The sequence below is a fragment of the Hippoglossus stenolepis genome, chromosome 9, assembly GCF_022539355.2.
Source record: "Hippoglossus stenolepis isolate QCI-W04-F060 chromosome 9, HSTE1.2, whole genome shotgun sequence".
Taxonomy (NCBI): Eukaryota; Metazoa; Chordata; class Actinopteri; order Pleuronectiformes; family Pleuronectidae; genus Hippoglossus; species Hippoglossus stenolepis.
The window spans coordinates 25,366,203-25,388,961 of NC_061491.1; the positions used below are offsets into that span (position 1 = coordinate 25,366,203).

At 44.1% G+C, this 22,759-nt stretch overlaps 1 protein-coding gene and 1 long non-coding RNA gene across 2 annotated transcripts; one reads left to right on the forward strand and one right to left on the reverse strand.

Moving 5' to 3' along the window:
- The first annotated feature begins 4,218 nt into the window (after window positions 1-4,218).
- On the forward strand, window positions 4,219-8,297 carry LOC118114901. Its single transcript, XR_004697505.2, has 2 exons — window positions 4,219-5,265; window positions 5,420-8,297. It is a non-coding gene; the product is annotated as an uncharacterized LOC118114901 (long non-coding RNA).
- Window positions 8,298-12,935: 4,638 nt separating this feature from the next.
- Window positions 12,936-15,832, reverse strand: xbp1 (X-box binding protein 1). The gene is given in 6 exon segments (XM_035165647.2): window positions 12,936-14,008; window positions 14,125-14,208; window positions 14,211-14,291; window positions 14,396-14,512; window positions 14,840-14,936; window positions 15,469-15,832. Coding segments are annotated over 6 exon segments (1,200 nt in total). The 5' UTR covers window positions 15,693-15,832; the 3' UTR covers window positions 12,936-13,411.
- Between the last annotated feature and the right edge of the window lie 6,927 nt (window positions 15,833-22,759).

Consider the following 22,759-nt stretch of genomic DNA (forward strand, 5'->3'; position numbering starts at 1 on the left):
CTTCACTCCTCCTCCGGCCCACGTCAGTGATGGGAAAGGCTATGTGAGGAATTCGCTGTGAGGAGTTGGTGGAGTTGCTCCGTGGTTGACAGACAACAGGGCGTCTTGTAAAAGGTCGTCACGGACGTTTCCCCTGCTGCTCTTTACTACCTGATGTTTGACTTGGCTGTTGAAGGTGTGATCACATGGTCACCACCCTGCAATGACAATACATGTGTCAGATGACTGTTTTCTCTCAGACACTGAAGAGCTTTTAGAAGAGTAATTACACTACAGAGTAATTATAAGTTGTGCCAAGACTCTGCATCAATATATGACCTAGTTTGACTTTGTACATGTTGTATAATATCACATTGTCCTCCATATGCAGCTTGTAAACAAATAGAAAGACGAGTAAACACACGTGAGGTTTAACTTGAAATCTCTCACTGGCTTTTTAAATAAGCTGAACAAAATGTTTTTAACAATGTTCCCAGAATTTCCTGACTTCTACATCACAAGTGAAAGTGTTAAAGTGAACAGAACAAAGTGTCATTAGATAAGTTTAATGGAGTTCTACCCATGAAAGAGCAACAGGTGTCACAGCAGCATCTAAAGTCTGATTCCTCAGGTGACACACTGTGGAATCCAAACTTAGGTGTGACTTTCTTTTTTTAACCTCCTATGACCAATCCCTTATTAAACCGTCTCTGCGTTAAACAAGTCCGACTCGTTGGAACTGAGCCCTGTTCTTCTTTGACGGTTCCTGAAGGCACACGACACAAAGGCACACGACACAGTTCATAAGTGGAAAACAGCAAACGCACCAATAATTCACACTGATGAAGACCAGTGTTCTATTCTTGTGGGATTTGTTTTACATGTATATTTCCAAACAGACTTCTTATATATGTTCCGTTAAAAACAGCTTTTAAATATGTTTAGGACACAAAACAGGGAATTTTTTGATTAAATCAATTATATAACTGCATCGAAAAGTACAGTTTTCACTTAAATTCTTCACAGTAGAATAGAAACACTGTGGTTTTAGTGATATTATCATATTTGATCATGTTATATAAGTTAACTGCTCCACTTCACGTCATAAACATCCTCCTGACTGGCAACAACTGAGTCAGTAACTTCCTTTAAGTCAAGGCTTAAAACATACTTTGATCATATTGCTTTCCCTGATTTGACCTAATTCTAGTTTTTGTTATATTAACGAGGATCCTGCTTAAATTTGAGTGTTTTTATTCTTTTATTTAATCTTTTATTACAGTTTTTTACAGTTTTTTATGTACATTTTTCTGTATTTTAACTTGTTTTTGCATTTGTGAAGCTCTCGGTAACAAGTGTGTTATCATATGACTGAGTTCCCCCCCCCCCCCTGTCATGTGACCTGCACGACCCAAGAGACAGAGGCTCCAAACGGCAACAATACAAACAAGCGAAGCAACAATATGTGGTCTGCAGCCTGGTGGAGACATTATCTGCTGTGGAATGTGGAGCCGAGGGGGCGGGAGGGGGGGGTTTATTGGGGGGCGGGGGGTGAGGTCAGATTTGTGTTATATATTGTGTTGTACATGTGGTGTGCATATGTTAAACTAATGCATATTCCCATGTGTTGTAGTGTGATGTCGTCGATGGCTCTGATACAAATGTTGTGTCTGCAGAGGTGTGTCGGGAGCGAGCGGTGAGCCGGGTGCTGTGGAGGCTCATTGGTTTTGCAGACGATCTGTGTGTGTGTGTGTGTGTGTGTGTGTGTGTGTGTGTGTGTGTGTGTGTGTGTGTGTGTGTGTGTGTGTGTGTGTGTGTGTGTGTGTGTGTGTGTGTGTGTGTGTGTGTGTGTGTGCACAAGACACATCCTCCCTACACATTTCACAAAGTTATAAGAAGCTGAAACACATTTAAATGATCATCAGGGATGCGTAAACATGGCTGATTATTTCTCATCTAGATCCATGAATATTCTCTTGATTCCACCAAGTTTCATGTAAATCTGTCACGTAGTCTGTGTGTAATCCTGTTCAAACAATCAGACCCAATGAAAACACAGCCTCCCTGGTGGAGATAATAAAAGAGAATAGCTTCTGTGATTCTATTCAACTCCTCCTCCTTCCCTGAAACTAAAGCCTGACCATAATGATGGCTCCCAGCAAACCGTCAATTAGAGGTAAAGCCAACTTCAAACCAGACTCCAGACCCGGTGAACACGCCCCTGCCGGTCAGAAATGAGGGGCAATACATCCTTCCTGTGCCCGGAGCAGATGAGTGAAGGTGTAATGACAGGCAGGCAGCTGAGAGATAACACTGCAGGACAGTAAAGCTGATTCAAAGGGTCAGTGGGCAGCGTCGGGCTCGGCTGCAGGTTTCTCCCTGTGTTCTTAATCAGGACAGTTTGTGACTCTCTCTGAGGCTCAGAGATGAATCGAACCACAGACGACTTGGGAGGGACAGGGGGGGGTCTGGAATTCCTGAGTATGTTTAGGGGAAAGTTGTATAGGGGCTCAGGGCTCAAAATAATACTTTGGTTTGGTTTCAACAGTTTTGTCCACAAAGCTAACAGACTCTGAAGTCTGAAAGATTTGCCTGAAACTTTCCTGGCGGCTGTACGTGAGAAAGCTGTCAGACATTTTCAGGAACCTTTCTTGCCAGGCCCCTATAAAATGTCTGGAAAATGTCAAATTGATTCCATGTGAGAGTCTGGAAATGTCCAGAAGATTCACAGGGAGCGAGCGTGTCGGTAAAGTTTCTAACATGAATCTCACGAAGACGCGAGATTCGAGAGCTCTTGGTGATAACGGCCGACGCTGGGCGACCAAAACCACGTGATTTCCGCAGCAGAGTTTAAACGTCATGTCCTTCCTCCTCCTGCTGATCTATTCAGCTTGTTGTTAAACAGTGTGAACTGAATAATCTCCTGCTGCATTCTTCATATGTGAAAGTCTCCAGAGAAAAACATCTCCAATTTTACAGACATTTTTCCAGAGCTCATGTCTGAAAACAGCTGCAGAGATTAATATATTGGTATTTGAAAAACGTCAAAACCTCATATCAGTATCAGCCCTAGAAAAAAGAAGTTGAACTCAACCGATGTTTGAAGACATAATGTTGAGTTATATCATTTCATTGTTTCCTGAAATGGAAAGTGAATAGTAAGTTTAAAGGTTTTGTCCTCATGAGCTCGTGGTTCACACACGTGTCCAGAAAAGGACAGACACACAGAGACGCAGACAAACAACAAGATGGAGATAAGAAGTAAAACTGTTGAAAAGCTTTCACTCCTGCTCTTTGTGAGGAGAAGCTGGAGGGAGGTGGAACAAAGAGCTTCCAGGTGTCCTCCTGTCTGACAACCCTATGCCCCCCTTCGGCCTCCAGCTTCAACACTCAACATTATAAGTTAGGATGTGGTAGTTTAATGTTTTGATGTTAAAGATTTTATGTTTTCTTTTATTATCTCTTTGCTAATCATGCTAAACCCAGTACTTGTCTTTTTGTGGAAAACCCTGCAGATGTTACCAGATGTGAAATTCACTGTGGCCCCCCCCGTCCTGTGTGTTTCCTGTCTGGACTCTGTGATTAGACCGGAGCACTTCTCAGAAGAGGTGAGGTTGAAGTACTATCACACACAGTGTCGCACACAGCTGTTAAACACACATGTATTTGTAGCAGGTTTCACTTTGGGAGAAAAAAAACAGCTAACGATAAATCATCAGCCCCGAAAAACACGTGAGCGCACGTTTCCTGACGACTGCTACATGTCGACTGTGACTCGCTGGAGACGTGAAGACGATTTCATCAAATAAGATAAAAAAGTGCTTGAGTAACAAATTACCAAACCTGCCTTTTAAAATAACTACAGTTTTTCCAAATGTACAATCCTTAAATATGCACATATGATGGATAAACAATGTTATTCACCAGCACTCTGACAAACTCATATATTAACCTTTAACCTTTAACCTCCGATGGACATGACCCTTCGCTCCCTGCTGCTGGCTTCACTTTTTACGGCCTCCCTGTTTTTTTCTGCAGGAATTCAAAGTAAATAAGTCTCTTGTTGTCGAGGTGCACTTTTAAACAGTGAAGAATAATGTTGCTTCATTAAAAGAAACATGAATGTGTTTTTGAAAAAGAACTTCTAGTCTTACTTATCCGTTAATGATAAGATGTACTTTGTATTTTCCATGTGAGACGGGGCTGTGTGTGTCTGCAGTGTGTGTGTATGTCTGGATGTGTGTGCTGGCAGTGGCGGAGCAGCAGTGGAATGAAAGGGGATAGTTTCTTCTTCCCTGGAAGAGTGGGGGTGGGATCGGGAACGGCAGTGAGCTAACACACATTTCAAGAATGCCACACAGTCTGGGAACTGAGCTCAGTCCACCCACCACCCACACACACACACACACACACACACACACACACACTCACACACACACTCACTTTTGCCCTGCAGGGAGATGGTGGGGTGCAGGGCGGCACAGGCAAACATGAGGGGGGAACAAACATTCATTCATTCATTTGAACTTCAGGTTTTAGAGCTCGTGCCTCAGGGATCAAACTCCAGACCAAGTAAAGTGGAGGATAGCAATTAGCTAAAAGTGCTAACGAAATAGCTTCAAGTCAGTGGATTTAAACCAGTGTCCTTGTGCACGTAAGAAAAACATGTAACAGGGTTTTGCAGCAGAAAACAAGTTAGTTGCACGTGAGCACGTTGGTGTAAAAAGAAGCAGTGACTTTCTAAAAGATGCACGTTTACTGGACGCAGTCGACTCGTGTGTTATTTACAAGCGGGTTATGATTCCCAGTTATGAGCCAAAAGTTTAAAATAGCAAGTTATAGTGTCACCATCCGAGGAGCTGGTATTTGAAACCCAATCTGATACATTAAAGGGACACGCCATTCATTTTACATATGAGGATCTGCACTTCTATTTGAACACACACTTTGTGGCACTTTACATGCGAACAACCGAGAGCAGCACGATGAACGTCTTCCTGCCTGAGATTTCAGAAAAGTTTGAAAACAGCACAGGCTCCATTTTGGTTTGAAATCTTCAGGGATGGTCTGGACAGGAAGTCGTGGAGACTTCTAGGAAACCATAGTAAATAGAAATGAATGACACGTCTCCACTTTCTCCCGCTGTCCAGATATGAAGCCAGACCGTCCCAGATGCAAACGCTGCCGTCTTTGACGCCATTTGGAGCCAGAGTCTGCGCAGTGGTGACCGGGGGACGGTGCTACGGTATCGAGGTCCTGCCGATACAGACGCTCGACCAATCACAAGTCAGTCTCAGCTATGAAATTCCACCTCGTTTTCATATCATCAATCGATAAGAACTACCTAAAATGACAAAAATCTATCTATCCATGGAATATAATTATTTAACGTGTACTTCTACTTGATGGTTTGGTCCGTGTCCCATCTGCTGTCATGGAGGAGGCGGGGTGTGTGACCTACACTGCAGCCAGCCACCGTCTTTATTTACAGTCTGTGATGGAAACAATAACAAAGACGTTATATTAAATAAGCAAGATTATTTCTGATGCGGAGCTAAAAATGTTTTCTTTACTGAGGCTGTTTTTTAAAACCTGTTGGTGTGGACGTAGCCTAAATGTTTGGATCCACTGAATTCTGCTGCTTTTCATTTTGACCACAAAAAACCCCAAAGTTTATGAAACTCACGTATAACTTCAGATATAAAGAAATTACACCTCTTGTTTTCTGCATCTTTGTCTTTAAGTGTGTGTGTGGAGTTCATGTGGTGAAACCGCTGTGAATGACGACAGATGTCTGCAACAACTGGACGCTCGCTGAGTCATCAGCGTGTGTGGGAAGGTGGTCAAAAACAACTGCTGTTGCACGGCCGGTCTGTTGGGGGCGCCGTGGAGTGTGGTTGGGCCCATGGTGTGGTCCGACCCCGATACACTGTGACTGTGTGTCGATGCTGTTGAGTCAAGAACCTGAATCTGGATTTACTGTCTTAGAAAAGCAGATCCTTTCACAGTAGAAGGAGAAGAGCCCAGGAGGAAAAACTCCAGTTTGAGCTGGATCCTCAAATTATTACATAAAAAAAGTTTCAGACGAGGATGAGGTCGTGTCGGTGACTTCATCTCGCAGCTTTGTCTTCTTTTCCGCCACATCACGACATCTGGAGCACGACAAATGAGCCGACGGCTGGAAAATTCAATATTTACTCTGCAGTTCACGGGCTGCAGCTCGTGCAGCTACGAGAGTGAATTTGGCTGAAGAGGAACAGAGACGTTATTACGTAAAATAAAAAGCTGAGTTGTGGTGAAATAAACGTAAAACTAAGACGTTAGAGGTTGTGAAATATAAGTTCTCACGGTGCCAAACACTCCAGATGATCATTTGTTCTTCTTGTTCTTCTTGTATTTTAGTTGTGAGGTGACGGTTGTGTGTCTGGAATTTGAAATGTAAAAGCTCTAACAGCCACATGAGACGTTATCAGCTCCTTTATTGTGTTTTCCTGCTCCTGCATGTTTCCTCTGTTCGCCCTTTGTCCCGGTGATAAGTCCCCCGCAGCTGGCTCGTTCCACATGTACACTCTTTCTTATCGCTGCTCAAACAGCAGGGGGGGCACCTACGCTCTCCTCAAGGTCACGCACACACTCTCAACTTCCACCCGTTTACTTGTTGTTTCCAGGAATCCATCAGGGACGAGAGGTGACGGCAAACTGGACTTTTTCATGTCACGGCGACAAATGTCATTGAGTCCAAGTTCAAAGTGACTTGTCACATCGTCAGACGAGCTGTAGATGAAGAGGTTCGTCTTCGCCGCTGACCCAAATAGACGTGAAGTGTAAAAGTACACACTCGTTTTACAGGAGAGGCCTCGGAGGGAAACAACCTTCTGTGGGTACAGAAACTGTTTGACTGTACAGACTGTAGTGGACTGTAGGTGTTTGTCATATTGATCTCATCACCGTTCTCGGGATATGAAATCATGTCGGTAGTTTCTGTGATTATCAGGAAGCTAAACTGATTTCATGGCTTTTTATAGTTTATGACTCATTAAAACGTTTTTCAAAGAGCATCAATATTTATACCATGTAGATAACTGCTCCTCACAAGTTTTCCCCCATATCCTCATTTCATTGGTTGGCCTCTAACGTTATCCATGATTGTTTATGGACATTAGTATGAACTCTTGAGCCGGTAAAGTCTGGTGAATTGGCTCTGGACTCAGCACTTTGCCTTTCACACATGCACAACACAGGGGGAGGTTTTCTGCACAGACGCGTTCACAACAGACAGAGACAGGAAGTGACATATTCACTCAGAAACTGCAGAGCGTCCTCCAGAGAAAATACAGAATATCTGTGGAGTTCAGTTCATGTCTGAAAGCAGCTTCAGCAGCGAAGCGCCTCAGTTCAGCTTCACTGAGCAGCAGCTGCAGACCTTGTTTAAAGTGTATAATTATATATCTGAACAGTTGTTTCTCCTTTCAGTCTCTGTACAGTTTAAAGTTCCCACCTGATAGTAACTCTATTGATCTATGACTCGTCCACCTGGTCACTGCAGGAATGTCCCACATTACCACAGACACAGAACAAGCTGTGACAGCTCCGGGTTGTTTGTTGCTTCACAAGCAGTCGGGGTTCGGATGAAAACACATGAAAGATGTAATTCCACAGAGGAATTATATGACTTAGCGTGTGCACGTCTGTCTGTCTGTGCACTGTGACTGTGTAACTGCCTCTAAACTCAGTGACCCAGCTGAACAAAGGCCAGAAGCTGTGATTCGTACTGAGGCTGAACTCCGAGAGAAACTTTATCAGAACGTTCCGACCTCAGAATCTGAATTAAAGTGCAGATCCAGTAAATTGGATATAAGTGGAGGTCATGAGAGCTGGAGTCATTTGAATGATATGAGGAGAGATTCAGGACGTGCACTTTAAATCCCTCTGATCTGCTCCGAATTGGAGTTTTCTGCCTTCAAAGGGAGAATCTGCCACGTAGGAGGAATCCAAGTGATTCATGTTTCTCCTCCAGCCGACAGGCTGCCTCTCGCCGACCTGCCACATGTACAGGAAGGGAAACCATGGCAATGGAGCCCTGGGTCATGTGTGACGCCAGCAGCCTGCATTAGCTTGTACCTATTAAATGTCACCGCAGGAAGCCTCCGGTAACCGGCCGTCACACAAGGTCTCATTTCTACCTCATCGCTGACCTCTAATCAATAAAGGTTCTATGATTAAGTATTTGTTATTTGATTTGAATGAATGTGTATTATCATTATTTAGTTTTGTTCTTTCTTTTGGCCATTCATCAAATAAAGTATTTTGGAAAAATATTATTTATATGTTTCCCCACTCTGAAGTGATTTAAACTTGTAGAAATGTTATTTTGACAAGTATTTAATGTACCCCTACAAAATCTGACTTTGAGATTTGAGCAAACAAACATGATTGAAATGTAAATTAAAAACCTGGAGAATAAGTCTGGCTTTTATGTAGTGTTATAATTTTATGATATACTTTTTGTTTGAAAGGTGCTATTTAAATTAGGTTTAACTGATTGGTTTTGTGACATCACAGCTCGTTTAAGTGATCTAATATGTACGTTATACACTAAAGGTGTTTTTAGACATGAACCAGACATTTTCTATCACTTAAGAACGCAGCAGGACATTGTCCAGGTGAGACGTGTTCACAATAACAGGAACATGACGTAAACATTTAGCTGAAATCACATGTTTATCACCAAACGCTCTTGAATGTTGTCGTCTTTCCAAGTTGACATCTTCGTCTGTGTCTATTTGTAGATTACCAGTAGGTAGAAGACATCTTTTGTCCAGATGGTAAACTTTTGAAATACGTAACATTTACTTATTCATGGATTCCAGACGTTTTAGTGAGAGTGACAGTAGATGTATTTTTAAGAATGTATTAGTTGTTTGTCTTTAAACACGCCCAGAGGCCTCTCCTGTTGTACACCTTTTCTTTTGGACTGCACGTTCCTGTCTTTCAGGAACACATCTGACTCCCATCAGCTGCTCCCTCCGTTGGCTCTGGCTCGGCGCTGTTGTTCATCATCGCACCCTGGACTGACTGACCTTCGTTGCCGGTGGTAACCGAGGATAGCCATCTCTCTCTCTCTCACCGCCACCTTGACTGTGGATGGTGTGCGTCTGTGTTGGGGCACACGGCGGCATGTGTGCGTCATCGGTCACATCGCGGATGGTCTCTTGTTTGCACACACATTAAAGTTGTGATGCAACTAAGAAACGCTTGACGTGATCCTGAAAGGATGTTTGTGATCGTCACGGCGGTGTTGTTTTCTTTCCGTTGTCCTGAAAAGAAGAAGAGGAGGAGGAGGAGGCGGATGAAGATGAACAGCCTGTTAATTGATATCTGTTTTTCCTGTATGATGATTTACTGCTTGTTAAATGATCGTTTGGAACGTTGGATGTCCAGAAAAACAAGTTTGTCACAATGAAAAGCTGAGAGTGGGAACACACCTTCTTCTCTCGGAACATGAGCGTGTCTCTTTAACATGCATGGCACAGACAGACGTCAGGACAGATGTTGTTTTGTGGCAAATACAGGGATGATGACTCAGTTTTCCACAGCTGAATCATTCATAAAGTGTCCTAAATACCAAGGCTAGCCCCCCCCCTTTCACAGCTCAGCCAATCGTTAACCTTTTAATAAAGAGGGCCCCATGGGGAGGGGGTAATTTTCATTCCTCACTTGGGTCAGGTGACCGAACGCGCTCGGCCCTCGAGGCTCTTGCAACTGCAGCGTGCCCCCCGACCCAACAACTCCATTAGCATTCCCCCTCTCATGAGAAACCTGTCACATGAGCCACGTTCTTGCGTTTCTCGCTGCCTTGACCTCTTGTTTGCGTTACACCTGACTCACTTTGTCCTGAAGTCCTGTTTGATCAGCTGCTAGAATCCCACCCGTAAAGATGAGTTAGATGGTTGAACACTTTGCTGTTTCTGGTAAATCCGATTTTCCATTTGTTCTTACGTTAAATGTACGTTCTGAGCTCAGGGTTTGTCCGAGCAGCTTGAAGGTTCCAGCTCTGAACCTGGATCTACGTTGAAGCGGCAGCTGCCAGTGTAGGTTTAGCAATCCTCTTTATAATACTGCTGAGTGTAGTAACCTGAGACCTGCAGTCGGGTTTATCCAAATCCATGCATAGGCGACGACAGTGTCATATTAGCGTGACAAATCTGCCTCTAATTTGAGCTTGAACCTTGACATCCAGAACCACGCTGGTGCCGCACTGGTTTACAGTAACATACTGATCTGGAGCCTGTCTTCATTAAGTCTGAGGCCACAATCAATAAAAAATACAAGCTTAAGGTCGCAAAATATCTCACGTGTCAGATTTGGAAATTGAAGAAGAGCCTCTTATAACTGTCGGATGATTTAAGTCCAGTTGACAATTAAAAATCTTGCACAGAGAAGATGGTAAAGAGCATTTCCAGATTCCTGTCACCACTGAATTGCACAAAATCCACACTGTGGCACTTCCACATCCTTCAGCTCACGATGCAGCCCTGCACCAAGGTGTCTGCAGTGGGTTTTGAGTAAAAGTCATTAGGCTCGCTCACACGACGTCAGTACACGTGTGACCAGGTCGCTTATGGCAGGTCCAGGGTCAGTTTTCTGTCCCTGAAAACACTGTCGACATTATGATCTAGAAGCATAGAGTGAAGCTACTGCACAGATAAAAGTATGTTACATGTGGAGAAGGGAGAGAGTTCGATTCGCAATCTGATCAATGTGGAGGGAGTTCAGTTTGAAGACCTGTCACTCACTAGCTGCTGTAAAGTCCGGGCATTTTCCTGAAATGTTCCTGAGAGGCTGTATGTGGGAACGTTAATGTCCAAGTCAGTTGCTTCGGACATTTTCCAGAACTTTTCCTGCCATGTTTTGGGTTAAAAAAGACAAATTCTATCCAATGGCAAGTTCACCTTATTTGACGTGTGGTGTCCATGGATGACGTCTCGTTGGTGCACGGCTCAGCATGTGTCACTTTTGTTTTCAAATAACAGAACGAATGAATATACATCTTAAAGGTGCCTTCCAGAGGAGAGGAAATCTTTCGGGTACTTCACTGTCAACATTAGCAACTACGTGTAAAATCCCCTCTGATGATTTCCCCTGGGTTTCACGTCAGCGTCGTACAATAACTTTGCTGTTAATCGTGTATCCGCAGGAAGCACTTATTGTGAGGAACTTGGTGAGAAGGTAAAGACATGAGAAGTAGAAGTGAAATGGCGGCAAAGAGGATGTATGATTGAAGCACACACACACACACACTGAGCAGAAACAGAAGTGAATCAGTTGTCCTGAAATAACCCAGAATCTACCACCTGAAATTGAAAGAGCTGTCTCAGCAGATATTTTTCAGTTTTGGCTCCACAGCTGTCAGGATGTTTGAGTCTTTGCTGTGGTTTCGCAGCTACGAGGCCGGAAACTGCAAATTTCTCTTGTTTTTCAGGTAACCTGAAACGAAACTACGTCAAAGTTTGCTGTGGTTTCTTTCAACCTACCACAGGAACACAAAATTGTGAAGTTACAATTCCCCTCCAGCCTCTTCTAGGTAATTTCTGCTTTAGTGACAACAACCCCCGTAAACTAAAATATCCGCGACACGACGGAGGTTTGTAACCAGTCACCAGGACCTGAAGCTAAAAGACATGAAGACGAACCCTGCAGAGTTAAGACCACTTTAATCAGCGCTGCATCTTAAACCTGATCTAATCAGCTCTTATGACGACAAGAGCTCGGGGGGGCTTTTGTCCACTGGGGGGGGTCGAACCAATCCCAGCTTTGTGAACCTTGAAAGAAGCAACTTGTCTCCTCTAACAGGCCGAGTGAAACCTCTTTGTCATGAAAAGGACAGTCCTCCGGGGAAAGGTGTATCCCCCCCACTCCCCTCTGTCCTCTTTTCACAAAACACACACACAATACTGACACTGACCTATTTCTGTTGGGAAGCTAAAGGCTGGACCGGTCTCAGGTTCGAGTCCCAGGAAACTCCCCAGTTCCAGTGGAGGTGTTGTGTAACCCGAACAGGACTCCTTCCCAGAAAGGCAACGCTGTGGAGGAGCGATAAAGGAAATAAACACTGTCGGCACATGTACGAGCTCAGATCACAAAGCAGGAAAGTTGACGATGTTTTTAAAAAGTTATGATGCAATAAGACACTTACATTTGTTGGACTCACCTGTTTTGGGGAAGATTCTTCTAATAAACTGACCTTTGATCCTTCAAACTGAACCAAGAGCTCAGCAAACAGTCAAATTACAATCATTTGAATATTTAAAACTGCTGGTATCTCTCTCACATCAGGAGGAAACTGGTAATTTTGTTGACCTGATTTAAATTGCGAGATTACGCAGTGATTTGAATGACTCAGATTCTCGGGAGGTGTTTCTCGTAAGTGTTTTGCTTTTGTCCCGACACCGAGTGTCAGTAGTTAGATTAGAACATGTTTTCATTACGGCTGCACGGTTATGTCGACGTTGATGAATCCGTCAGTTAACTTATTTCAGTCTGTTGTAGTAATTTATCAGGTTTTGATATTTAACAGTAAAGGGATTTCTCAATATCTCCACAACAGAGGTTATGTTTTCATGTGCATTTATTTTTTAGCCGTATTACACAACAACTTGTCAGATGTCCTTCGATCTTGGTGGAGGGAGGGAGCCTGGGAATAATCTATTAAACTTTGGTGTGGTTGTGGTTTAAGGGGCAAATATAGGATTCTTTACTTTTCAATATTTCGTGCACAGATCTTGATTTTTCACTTTCTGGGGATAATGTTTTAACTCGTTATCAGATGTTTCCCCCCCCCCCATTTATATCAATTGTAAGAACAAAACAATCGTATGTTGGATTATTCAGCCATGTTCATGTTGTTGAGCCCATTGGAGAACAAACCTAAAAATGACTGGAACAAGGAGACGAGATGCAATGCAAAAAGTTTTTTAATGCAGTAATTAGACTACAAAGAGAGCGGCAGACAAATTAGAAGATAGCGTTTTTATATGCAGACAATACAATGACTCCGAAGCTGAGTATACAAATAAATAATATATTTAAATGATCGGTCCCCATCCCCCCTTACAAATTTACAGAAATACTGAAATCCACCCACATTTCATCTTTGAGTGACAAGATTTGTAGAAAACCTTAAGATCCTCTGCCGTAATTAAGTGAGGCTAAACTAAGCAGTCATAAACTCCATATCCCACAATTCAATGCAGTATCAGTGGTACAGACCTGCTGTAATACAAGGAGATTATGTGCTTAACTTTAGCTTGATATATGTGAGCAGGTTGAGTTGCGTTCCATGTTACAATGAAGCCTCGTATGCTTTAGCTGTAGATGATGAACACTACACGATAGCCAGATATACTTTGAGTTGTTGGGCTGACGGGTGGATTCAGACACTGATAAGTTGGGGGAAGAGTTCATTGGCGAACATGTCTTCCCAGGAGCTCTCTGAGCACAAGGGAGAGGACATGTCGCTGAAAGGGGACGGGGGCCCTTCGTATCCGGAGTCACTGTAGGTGTCTGCAAGGCAGGCTTCCTTATCCAGGCCGCTGAGGGCAAGGGAGGAGGCCGTGGGGAAAAACTCATCCAACGGACTGTGATCGTCACAGCTGGGGATGACCACTTCCTCCGGCTCATCTTTGATGGAAACTGTCTCCTCCTCGACCACGACCTCGACATCAGGGAACGCCGCCTCCTGTTCGACGTCAATCTTCTCATCCTCCTCGTACTCGTCGTCGCTCTCTGAGTCGTAGCATTGCCCGTCGCTCACCTCCTCCACGGGCTTGGTGTAGATGTGGTCAAAGTGGATCAGTTCATTAAGGGCCTCCAGCTTAACTGGTGAGGCCCCCAGAGGCGCAGGTGAGGCGGCAGGTACTGGGTGCCCCCCTCCGACCAGCAGCACCTGCGGCTCCTGGCACTCCTGCTCACAAGACTTGAGGAAGAGCTCTGGGTCAAGGATGTCCAGAAAGCCCAGGAGCAAATCAGACTGGAGAGGGGGGGGGGAGAAAAAGAGGAGATTAGCCCAGTAACCCCATGACCTGACTGGTGTTATAGCAGCTGCCTTGGAAACAGGATTAAAACATTTTTTGGTCAGAGACTCACCTCATTGTCTGTAGTGTCAGGAACATGTGTATCCATTGTGAAGTCTTCAGATTTAGGGAGTGCTGGGCCTGCACCTGCTGCGGAGGCACACGTAGCCTGAGTGCTGCGGACTCAGAAGACCCGATCCCTAAACCTGCGTCGTTCCCATTGGACAACTGTACCTGAACCTGAGAGAAGAAGAAGAATGGAAATTAAGCTCACTTCAAATTCAAAGAATAAAAGTGCGAACCCCCCTCCTCCCCCATGTTGCCCCTTCTCAGCTCACTCTTACCTTTTCTTTGGAGTCGAGGGTGTCCAGCCCAAGTCTCTGTCTCAGTTCCTCGTTTTCTGTCAGGAGGCCGCTCGACTTTTCCCGAAGCAGCCTGTTCTCGATGTGAAGTTTCTGATTCTGCAGGAGGGAAAATTAACAGATGTTTTAAAACTCTGAACTGCAGATGAAAGAAGCTGCACCGTAGGGGGAAGAAGTCCACCACGGGACAACTTGACAGCTGAAGACATGCACATACATGTCCTCAAGGAGAAGATCCCTGCTTACGTGTCTACGCTCCCTGCACTTCCTGTCTCTACTATCATAATAAAAAGGCAAAACGCCAAAAACCATGCACATTAAAATGATCATTCCTGATTATTGATATTTCCACTCATCTGGTATTTTTGAGTTGTAATAACCAGACTAGTGAAACTCCTGTTTACAGATGGTTTTAAAGATAATCACCTCGAGCTCCAGCTCCAGGACCTGCTGCTCCAGTTCCCCCATTTTGGCCTTTTTCCTGTCTCTGGCTGTCTGAGCTGCGACTCGGTTCTTCAGTTTCCTGAAGAGAAAGACAAACAGACGAAGGGTTAATGGAAGAAACACAAGAAAGAGGAATTCAAACCCTCGGTCGTTTTTTTCCCCCCGTGATGCTGACGAAGCCCTTTTGACGGGACTTGGCTGCGCAGTCACCGGCCATGTTGGTGCCACGCAGGCAGCCCCGCAGATCTGTGCCCCCAACCCCCGCGCTCAGAGGCTGCGGGGCCCGGGCGGGTCCACCCGGTCCACCGCGCTCTGATAGCGGATCGACGGGCTCAAAGTCCAAGGACCGGGTTTGGGTCATTTACACAAACTCAAAGGCCGTTTTCAACAGATTAGATAACACGGACTCGTTGTTAGATGATGTGACACTAACGCAAATGTGCGGTGATTTAATTTAAAAGGGGGAATTTGACCCCCATTGTCCCCGGAGAGGATCGATATCTTAGGGCGTGTCCCGGAGCTGACTCCCGGAACAATGGCGGGTGTCTCGCCCGCTGATATTCACCGATAAAGACGGCCGTGTTTGTTTGTTTTTTTAACTGAAAACCAACCTGCGCAGAGCCTTCTCCTCCGGGCTCAGGTGGGTGAGCCTCTGCCTCTTCCGCACCGGCGGCCCCGCGGACGAGTTGGACTCCGAGTCCGACGACGCCGGGCTGGACAGCGCCGGGAGGACGACGGACAGGGGCCGGCTGTAGCCCGCCGCGGAGCCGCCCGGCTTCCCGGATATGAGGAGCACTTTGTGGGTCGCCCCGGTCCCCGCTGCCACGACCACCATGATGTATCCGAGAGAAGCTGCGCGGAGTCAGAAGTGACCGGTGATCCGGGTTTAACTTGAGCCGGATCCTGTGCGTTTTCTCCGGGATGCGTTGATCCTCTGGTCCCGGTGACTCTCAGCTGCTGGACGAGGGGCGTCAGCGAGCGTTTTCTACTATCGTGGGCACGCCTGATTGGCTGCCGGCGGCTCTGACGTCAAAGCTTTGCGGCCTGTGATTGGTCGACCCGCTGATGTAATTTGCATTAAAGGTTTCACTCAGTTCCTGATGAACTTCATTTCCCATCATCCCCTGTTTGTAGTTTGTTTACTTTCCTGTCTCATATTTCACTTCAGCCTTTTTCTCTCAATCAGTTCATCAATCAATTTGTATTTTTATTGCCCATGTTCACAAATCACAATTTGTCTTATAGGTGCAAAAAGTTGTATTTGTCATATGCAAGTTAACACAGGGTCACACTGCTCAGCTCAGCAGTGCAATGGTTAAATTAAAATAAAAGCAAAAAAATTATAGAAGAAAATACAAACTATATATTTAGTTAAACCCTATTATCAGGGGGAAACACGTAGAAACCTCAGAGAGAGTCACATCCCTCTCCCAGGACGGACAGAGGTGCAATAGATGCCACGTGTGACGGAGAACATCAGCAAAATAACACTTGATATACATTCAAAGGTGCAGTGGTTGACATTGGTTGCAAATTTAGTAACAACTTTAACTGTATGGAGTGTGTGTGAATAGTTATTGCACCGTGTGTGTATCAGTTGTTTCACATATTTCCGAAACCAGATGTGCAGAGGGTTGTTAGTCATGATTATAAGTTAAGGAGCCTGATGGCCTGATGGTAGAAACGGATGTTAAGTCTGGTGGAGCATGCAGTCCTGCTCCTGTACCTTCTGCCAGATTATAACAGAGTGAATGTCTGTGGTCCTTGAAGATGTTGTGTCCTAGAAGTTTGACATTCTACAGTTGACCTCATTTGGGGGAATGTCCTACTCCCTGTTCTCGATCTTGTGCAGCATTATTTCCTCATTCTCACAGTACCTGTCTCCAGATGAGAAGAAATCCACTCAAACAAAACCAGCTTGGCCACTCTGAATGCTTTCCCTGAAACGTTCATTTCCTTTTTCCTGTGAAGGAGTGTTGATGAAGTATTTTGACAGCTTCTCCTTTGTCAAATGAGGCCTTTCAATTGTCTTTCCTCTTCAAAGAAGGTTTTCACACCTTTTAGAAGTAATCAAAGCAACAGAGAGCAGCTAACAACATCATAGATTATTATAAACGATCCATTGATGCACATTTGATGGAAAATTATAATTTTTGTTTCTCTCATTGTAATTTAAAAAACTCACTAAACATGGTAAAAATACAGTTTTATTAATTTTTGATATGAAAAACTAAAGAGTGAGTTTTTAATACAGTAAGGAATCAAACAAAAATAAAATAACATAACAAATAATAGTTTAAGAAATAAGGAGAAAAAATATATATTTACATTGATCTAAATTTAAAGTTGTCCTAAAATATTTCTGATGAGACTGTAGGGTTTATTGGACCCACAAATAATTGTACATAACACAAAAACAACAGTACTTGACAATATAACAAAGTGTAAATGCAGATAGCAACAGTCATAAACCACTCCTATGTGAACTTTGTACACAACAACAGGGGACTGGTTCAGCTCACGTGTAGTGAAATGAGACCCTCAATATAAGTTTATGGACATGTATGCCATCGCACAAAACCTGTGTTTGCTTTGAGGACTTAGTCCACAAACCGTCTCTTTGGTCTCAGGTGAAGGTGTCAGCAGAAAAGTAAACAGGCCTCAGTCGCAAACTGTTGAGAAATGAAGGTATCAAGCCAGTTCCCAGTCTCCTCTGTGCCTTAGACTCCTCTTTGTCCTCAAACAGGAATCCACACACAGTCTCTGGCTGCCGTTGTTGTTTACAGCTTTGTAACCATGTTCCCCCTGTGGTCCGTCACCTCAGGAGCAGTAACTACCGCAGCCAGAGCAAACACCGGCCTGTTTGCAGAGCTTTACCAGCGCTGCAGAATCAACATCTGAGAAAGTGAGAGCAGGGCTTTACGACCGTGTCACAGTGTAGTGTAGTATTGAAGCGAGGCAACAGGATCTGAATACAGGATGTCCTTTATTTTCAGGAATACATCTAACGGGTCAAACTCTGACACGACCCAGTTTTAATCCCCGTCCATATTAATGCTCTTGAAAACTCATATCACTTGATGCCGATGTACACAGGAAGCATTCGTGTCTCCACAAGCCCGGCAATAAATAAGGAAACACTGGCACCATTGCACTTCCTCACGACTATTTTCTAATGTCAAGTTTCTTTATCTCACTCGAGAGAGCAAACAGGCAATGAAACATTTATATGACACTCTACCCTTTAGCCATATGATGAAACAAAGTTATTTTTGACTTGGAATGTCACATGGGGGGGGGATGTCACATCGTGGCGAGACGAGTGTCATATTTGCTGTCGGGGAAGTGACCTCCCACATTTGCATAGCTCTCATAGTTTGTGGGATAAAGGTTTGACAACTCGAAAGAATTCAAAAACCCTCTGTAGAACAGCCAGAGGGATTCTTCCTCTAGTCTTTCTGCTCGGTCCTGTGTACGACAGTTAAAAGTCAAATAACTGCCTTTGTTCAGCCAAAATGCAAATCCAGTGTTTTTCAACATTAAATAAAATGTCCCACAGACTCATAATCAACCTGTAGTTAAAAGAACATAAGGTTGTGACCTCAGAGTCGTGCTCTGGAAGTGCTTACTGAAAATGTGCTTAGAGGTGGAACAACACAATGTACGAAAAAACACTTAACGCTCTCTGAATACAAGAGTCACAGGAGGAGATTTAAGACACTGAGAAAAAAGTCTTTGCTGCCTGACTGGTTTAAAATACTTGGAGCTACACTTGAACTCACCCTGGAACAACACAGACGAGAGCCCTGGCGCTTCCTGAAACGTCTTATTTATTCAAACCAACTGTTCCGGAGAAGAAGAAACAGAGTCAACAAATAACCACAAGCAAAAACTCAGTAAAATCGTTCTATTCTGTTTAGCATATCCTCAAATAAGCCAGCGAACTAAAGGACACATTAATATGTGGCCAGTTAACATAGTTTAGTAAAGTTTGCTTTCTCCAAAGTTGTATAATTTTTGTTTAATGCTCCTCAGGGCCGATAATTCCCAACTGCTTCTAATCTGTATTCTAAACGAAGCTAACAAGCTGTTTAGCTGATGCGTAAGTGCCCGATACCTCTATTCTCTCAAATGACCAGCAGGGGGCGACACCACTGATTGCAAAAATAAGTCGGTTTCTATGAGAAAAATCACTTGATTTATCACGTCAGTAAATTATTGGAGTGGATACTGTGTGATTGACAGATCGTACCGTCCAGTGGGTGCAGGTTGCTGGTGTAGGTGGTCAGGCTCCACCCCCTGCTCCTCCAAATACTGGTTACTTCTGGTTTAAAACAAACAAAGATGGCGCTGATGCTGAACTCGAGGCTTCAACATGTCAGACCACAAACCAACGGGTGTCACCTTGCACCTTTGAATTTTGTATTTTCAGATGATATGCATGTTTCAAAAGCATTAGAATATATCTTTTCAGAGCAAATCCTTTTAAATTCGTATTCTTTCTCCCTGACACGTTGAAGCCTGAGTAGTTTGGGATTGATTTAAGTTTTGGCATAGACAGGTCTTTGTGATTTTTTAGGGTTATAAAGCTGCAGCACAACTAATTAGCTGCTCTGTTATGTTATGGATAATAAAGTTAAGCATTTAAGCATCTGGCCTCAAAGTGAACCCCAGCTGCTCTTTTATTGTTGGAGTAGGGAAGGAAGGAAGAATTCTATTTAAGCTCCACCACCATCACCGGGGTCAGCAGACCGAGGCCTTGTTTAAAGTCATATAATGTTTATTATAAAGGAATCATTGATGCTGCGTTTCAGTTTCTGACAACAAACCAGGCGACAGTGGAGGAGGCTATAATAATGTGTCTCTCAAGAACGAGGCAAACTGTAAACAGGGGAACAACTTAACAACATGCAAACAGTTGAAATTTCTTCTTTGAGTTCTTTGGTCTTCTCGCTTGAACTATTGGCTATACTGCCCCCCCCCACGATTTTCTGTGGTACTGCTGCGTGTGGTCTATTGTCTCTATCTGTTCCAAAATACGTGCGCAAAGTACACAGAGTACAGACACGTCCGTACGATTCTGTATATGTATCTAGTATCTAATAAAATCCATTGGCAACAGGCAGTGCCCCTCTTTGGTACAATACATTCTGGGTCTGCTAGCTTCTGGTGGTTAGAGTTTGCATATGTTAGCAAACTGAATATTGCTTAACCAGTTGTCATGGTGTCAGTTCATCTACTATAAAACTGCTCTGGACTGCCGAGACTGTTCCGCCGCGTTTCAGCCTTTTAATATGATCCATTGTTAACAGAAGCCTGACCAATTGGCATCCTCGCACTCCGCCTTAAATCAATGGTTACACATCCTGGTTTCAGATAATCTTCCTCGGAGGCTCAGAGAGAGGACTGTGTGCAGATCTATGTATAGTCTGCCCCGGCTGCTAGACTCTGCCTAACCAGTACTTAGACACACACACACACACACACACACACACACACACACACACACACACACACACACACACACACACACACACACACACACACACACACACACACACACACACATCCTCGAATGCAGAAGTGATGATCCTGGAGCCTGTGATTAAAGAGGGTGGATCCTAAAAGCCACAGTTTAAAATGGACCAAACCCAAATGCATCACAGGAACATCTCAGGGTGTGTTACATTGCACTTCATCATCCAGATGGTGACACGGCTGCGTAGTTAGATTTAATCAGGCCCTCCAGATTAGAGCTGCACCCTGTGGTATTCAGACTGCTGTGCTAAATCCGAGCGTACTTACTTTTCTCTCCCAAATACAAAGGCAAATATTGGCCACTGGCACCTTTACTCGGTGTGACTACTACTACTCACATGCATCATCAATCACCTGCACTCTGCAGTAATCTCATTTAATTATAACCTTGATTAAAACAATATCATTAGATTAAAGCGTGTCTCAGCTGCAGCAATCATGATTTAATCAGGAACTAAATACCAGTGCATGTGTAACTAAAGGCTGCTGGTTACCTCACACGCTCTATATTTCCTTAAAGAGGCTTTGTTTCTACTGTGGCATTCTGGGTAAACAGCAACGCCTGTGTGTGCTCATCGGGGTGGGCACGGGTGTTATTGGTGGTGTTACAGGGCAAAGCCCGGATGGACAATGGAGGTGGTTGGGGTCACACCCTGGGACAGCAGCCAGCTGCAGGGGGTCGATGTGTTTGTCTGTTTGCCTCTACCTCCTCCCCCCCCCCCCAATCGCACATCTCGCTCCCTACCCACGATCCACTGGGGTGTTTATTCGGCCTGGAGCCTTCCCACACCCTCCATCTCTATCTCCTGCTCGGGCCTTTCTTTTTCTTTTCTTTTTTCTGCAATTTCTACATCACCACACGCACAAACACACACAAACACATGCGTATATACATTATGAACAAGATTACAAAAAGAGTATAATACAGATTTCCACGAAACGTAGTGGAATGATGCGGTTTGGGTCTGGAAAGAAAACATTGAATTTTGGTGCAGATCCAGATCGGGGGGGCGGGGGGTGGATCCAGGGACTTATTTTAAATTTCTTTACATTTTCACTGTTTTTGCAGCAATAATTTATTTTTAAAAAACAATTTGTTGCAGCTTGAATGAATCTAAAGGGCTGTTAGTGGAGGTACCATCTCTACTGAGTGCCATTCAATCATTTCCACTCTGCATCCCAGTGCTGTGCAGGAGTGGGAGGCTCTGTCAGACCCTTCACTTCACTCCATATCTCCTGGCTCATTCACTCACTTCATTCTGAATTCTCCACAACGGCTCGTCTACAACCGGTTGGCTCTTTATCTGAGTGTGTTCGAGTGCATGTACGTGCGTGCCAGCCTATCTGGAGATAAGGGGTGCACCTCTTTGCATGTACATATCAGGCAGTAAAGAAGATCAGAGAAACACCAGTGGAGCTCAGTCGCTCTCAGATGTCCCTGCTGTCAGATTAAAGAAATCCCTCTTGTCTGTTTTGACATGCTTTGAAAGTTTTTAATGAAACCATCCATTCCACAGTTTCTGCTGCAAATGACACATCCGCCGTTAATCAAGAGACATCATAGGAGAGAAAACCACCGAACCAAATATGTCCTCTGGTATACATTGACCTACATCCGACCAGTGGAACAGTGCTTGTTGTCTGTCCTCTCTGTAATTGTCTTAGGGTCTCTGCAGGCACTTTGTCCGCCCTGATAAGCCGCGCTTTGTCACTGCAGAGAGCTGACATATCGCTCTTTTTGTTGGACGGGCCACATTTACGCAGCTCTCACTGTACCGGCAGAGGAACAACAACAAGTCTCTTTGCCAGCAGCAGCACTGTGGTGCTCGGAGAGAGGAGGGCGAGATGATGCAGGAGCCACGTCACGACCTGTTGATGCTGCTGTGCTCACTCGATGGGCACGTTGGTCACACGGTCTTAATGTGTGTACTCAGGAAACTTTAAGATACATCACTTAAATCAGATCCTAATTCTAGTGATTAAAACCAGAGGAAACATGTCAAATAGATCATTTAATAGAAATAAATGTAGAGAAGAACAAGATGTGTTGTTGTAGTGTTGCATTGCTTTGTTTAGTATTTTATAGTATAGGAGACATTTTACCAACATATTTGTACTTTTATATTCATGTACATATTAATATTATTATTACCTCCGCCAAGGACATAATGTTTTCATCCCTGTCCCATTGTTGGTTGGTTTGTAAAGATTATGCAAAAACTGAAAGATGGACGACCATGAAACTTGGTGGGAGGAGGTTTTATGGGTGTGGAAAGAATCTTTTAAACTTTGGATCTGGATCAGGAGGCGGATTTAGGATCTTCTTCTTACTTGGATTTCACAGGGAATTTGTGGAGCTTGTTG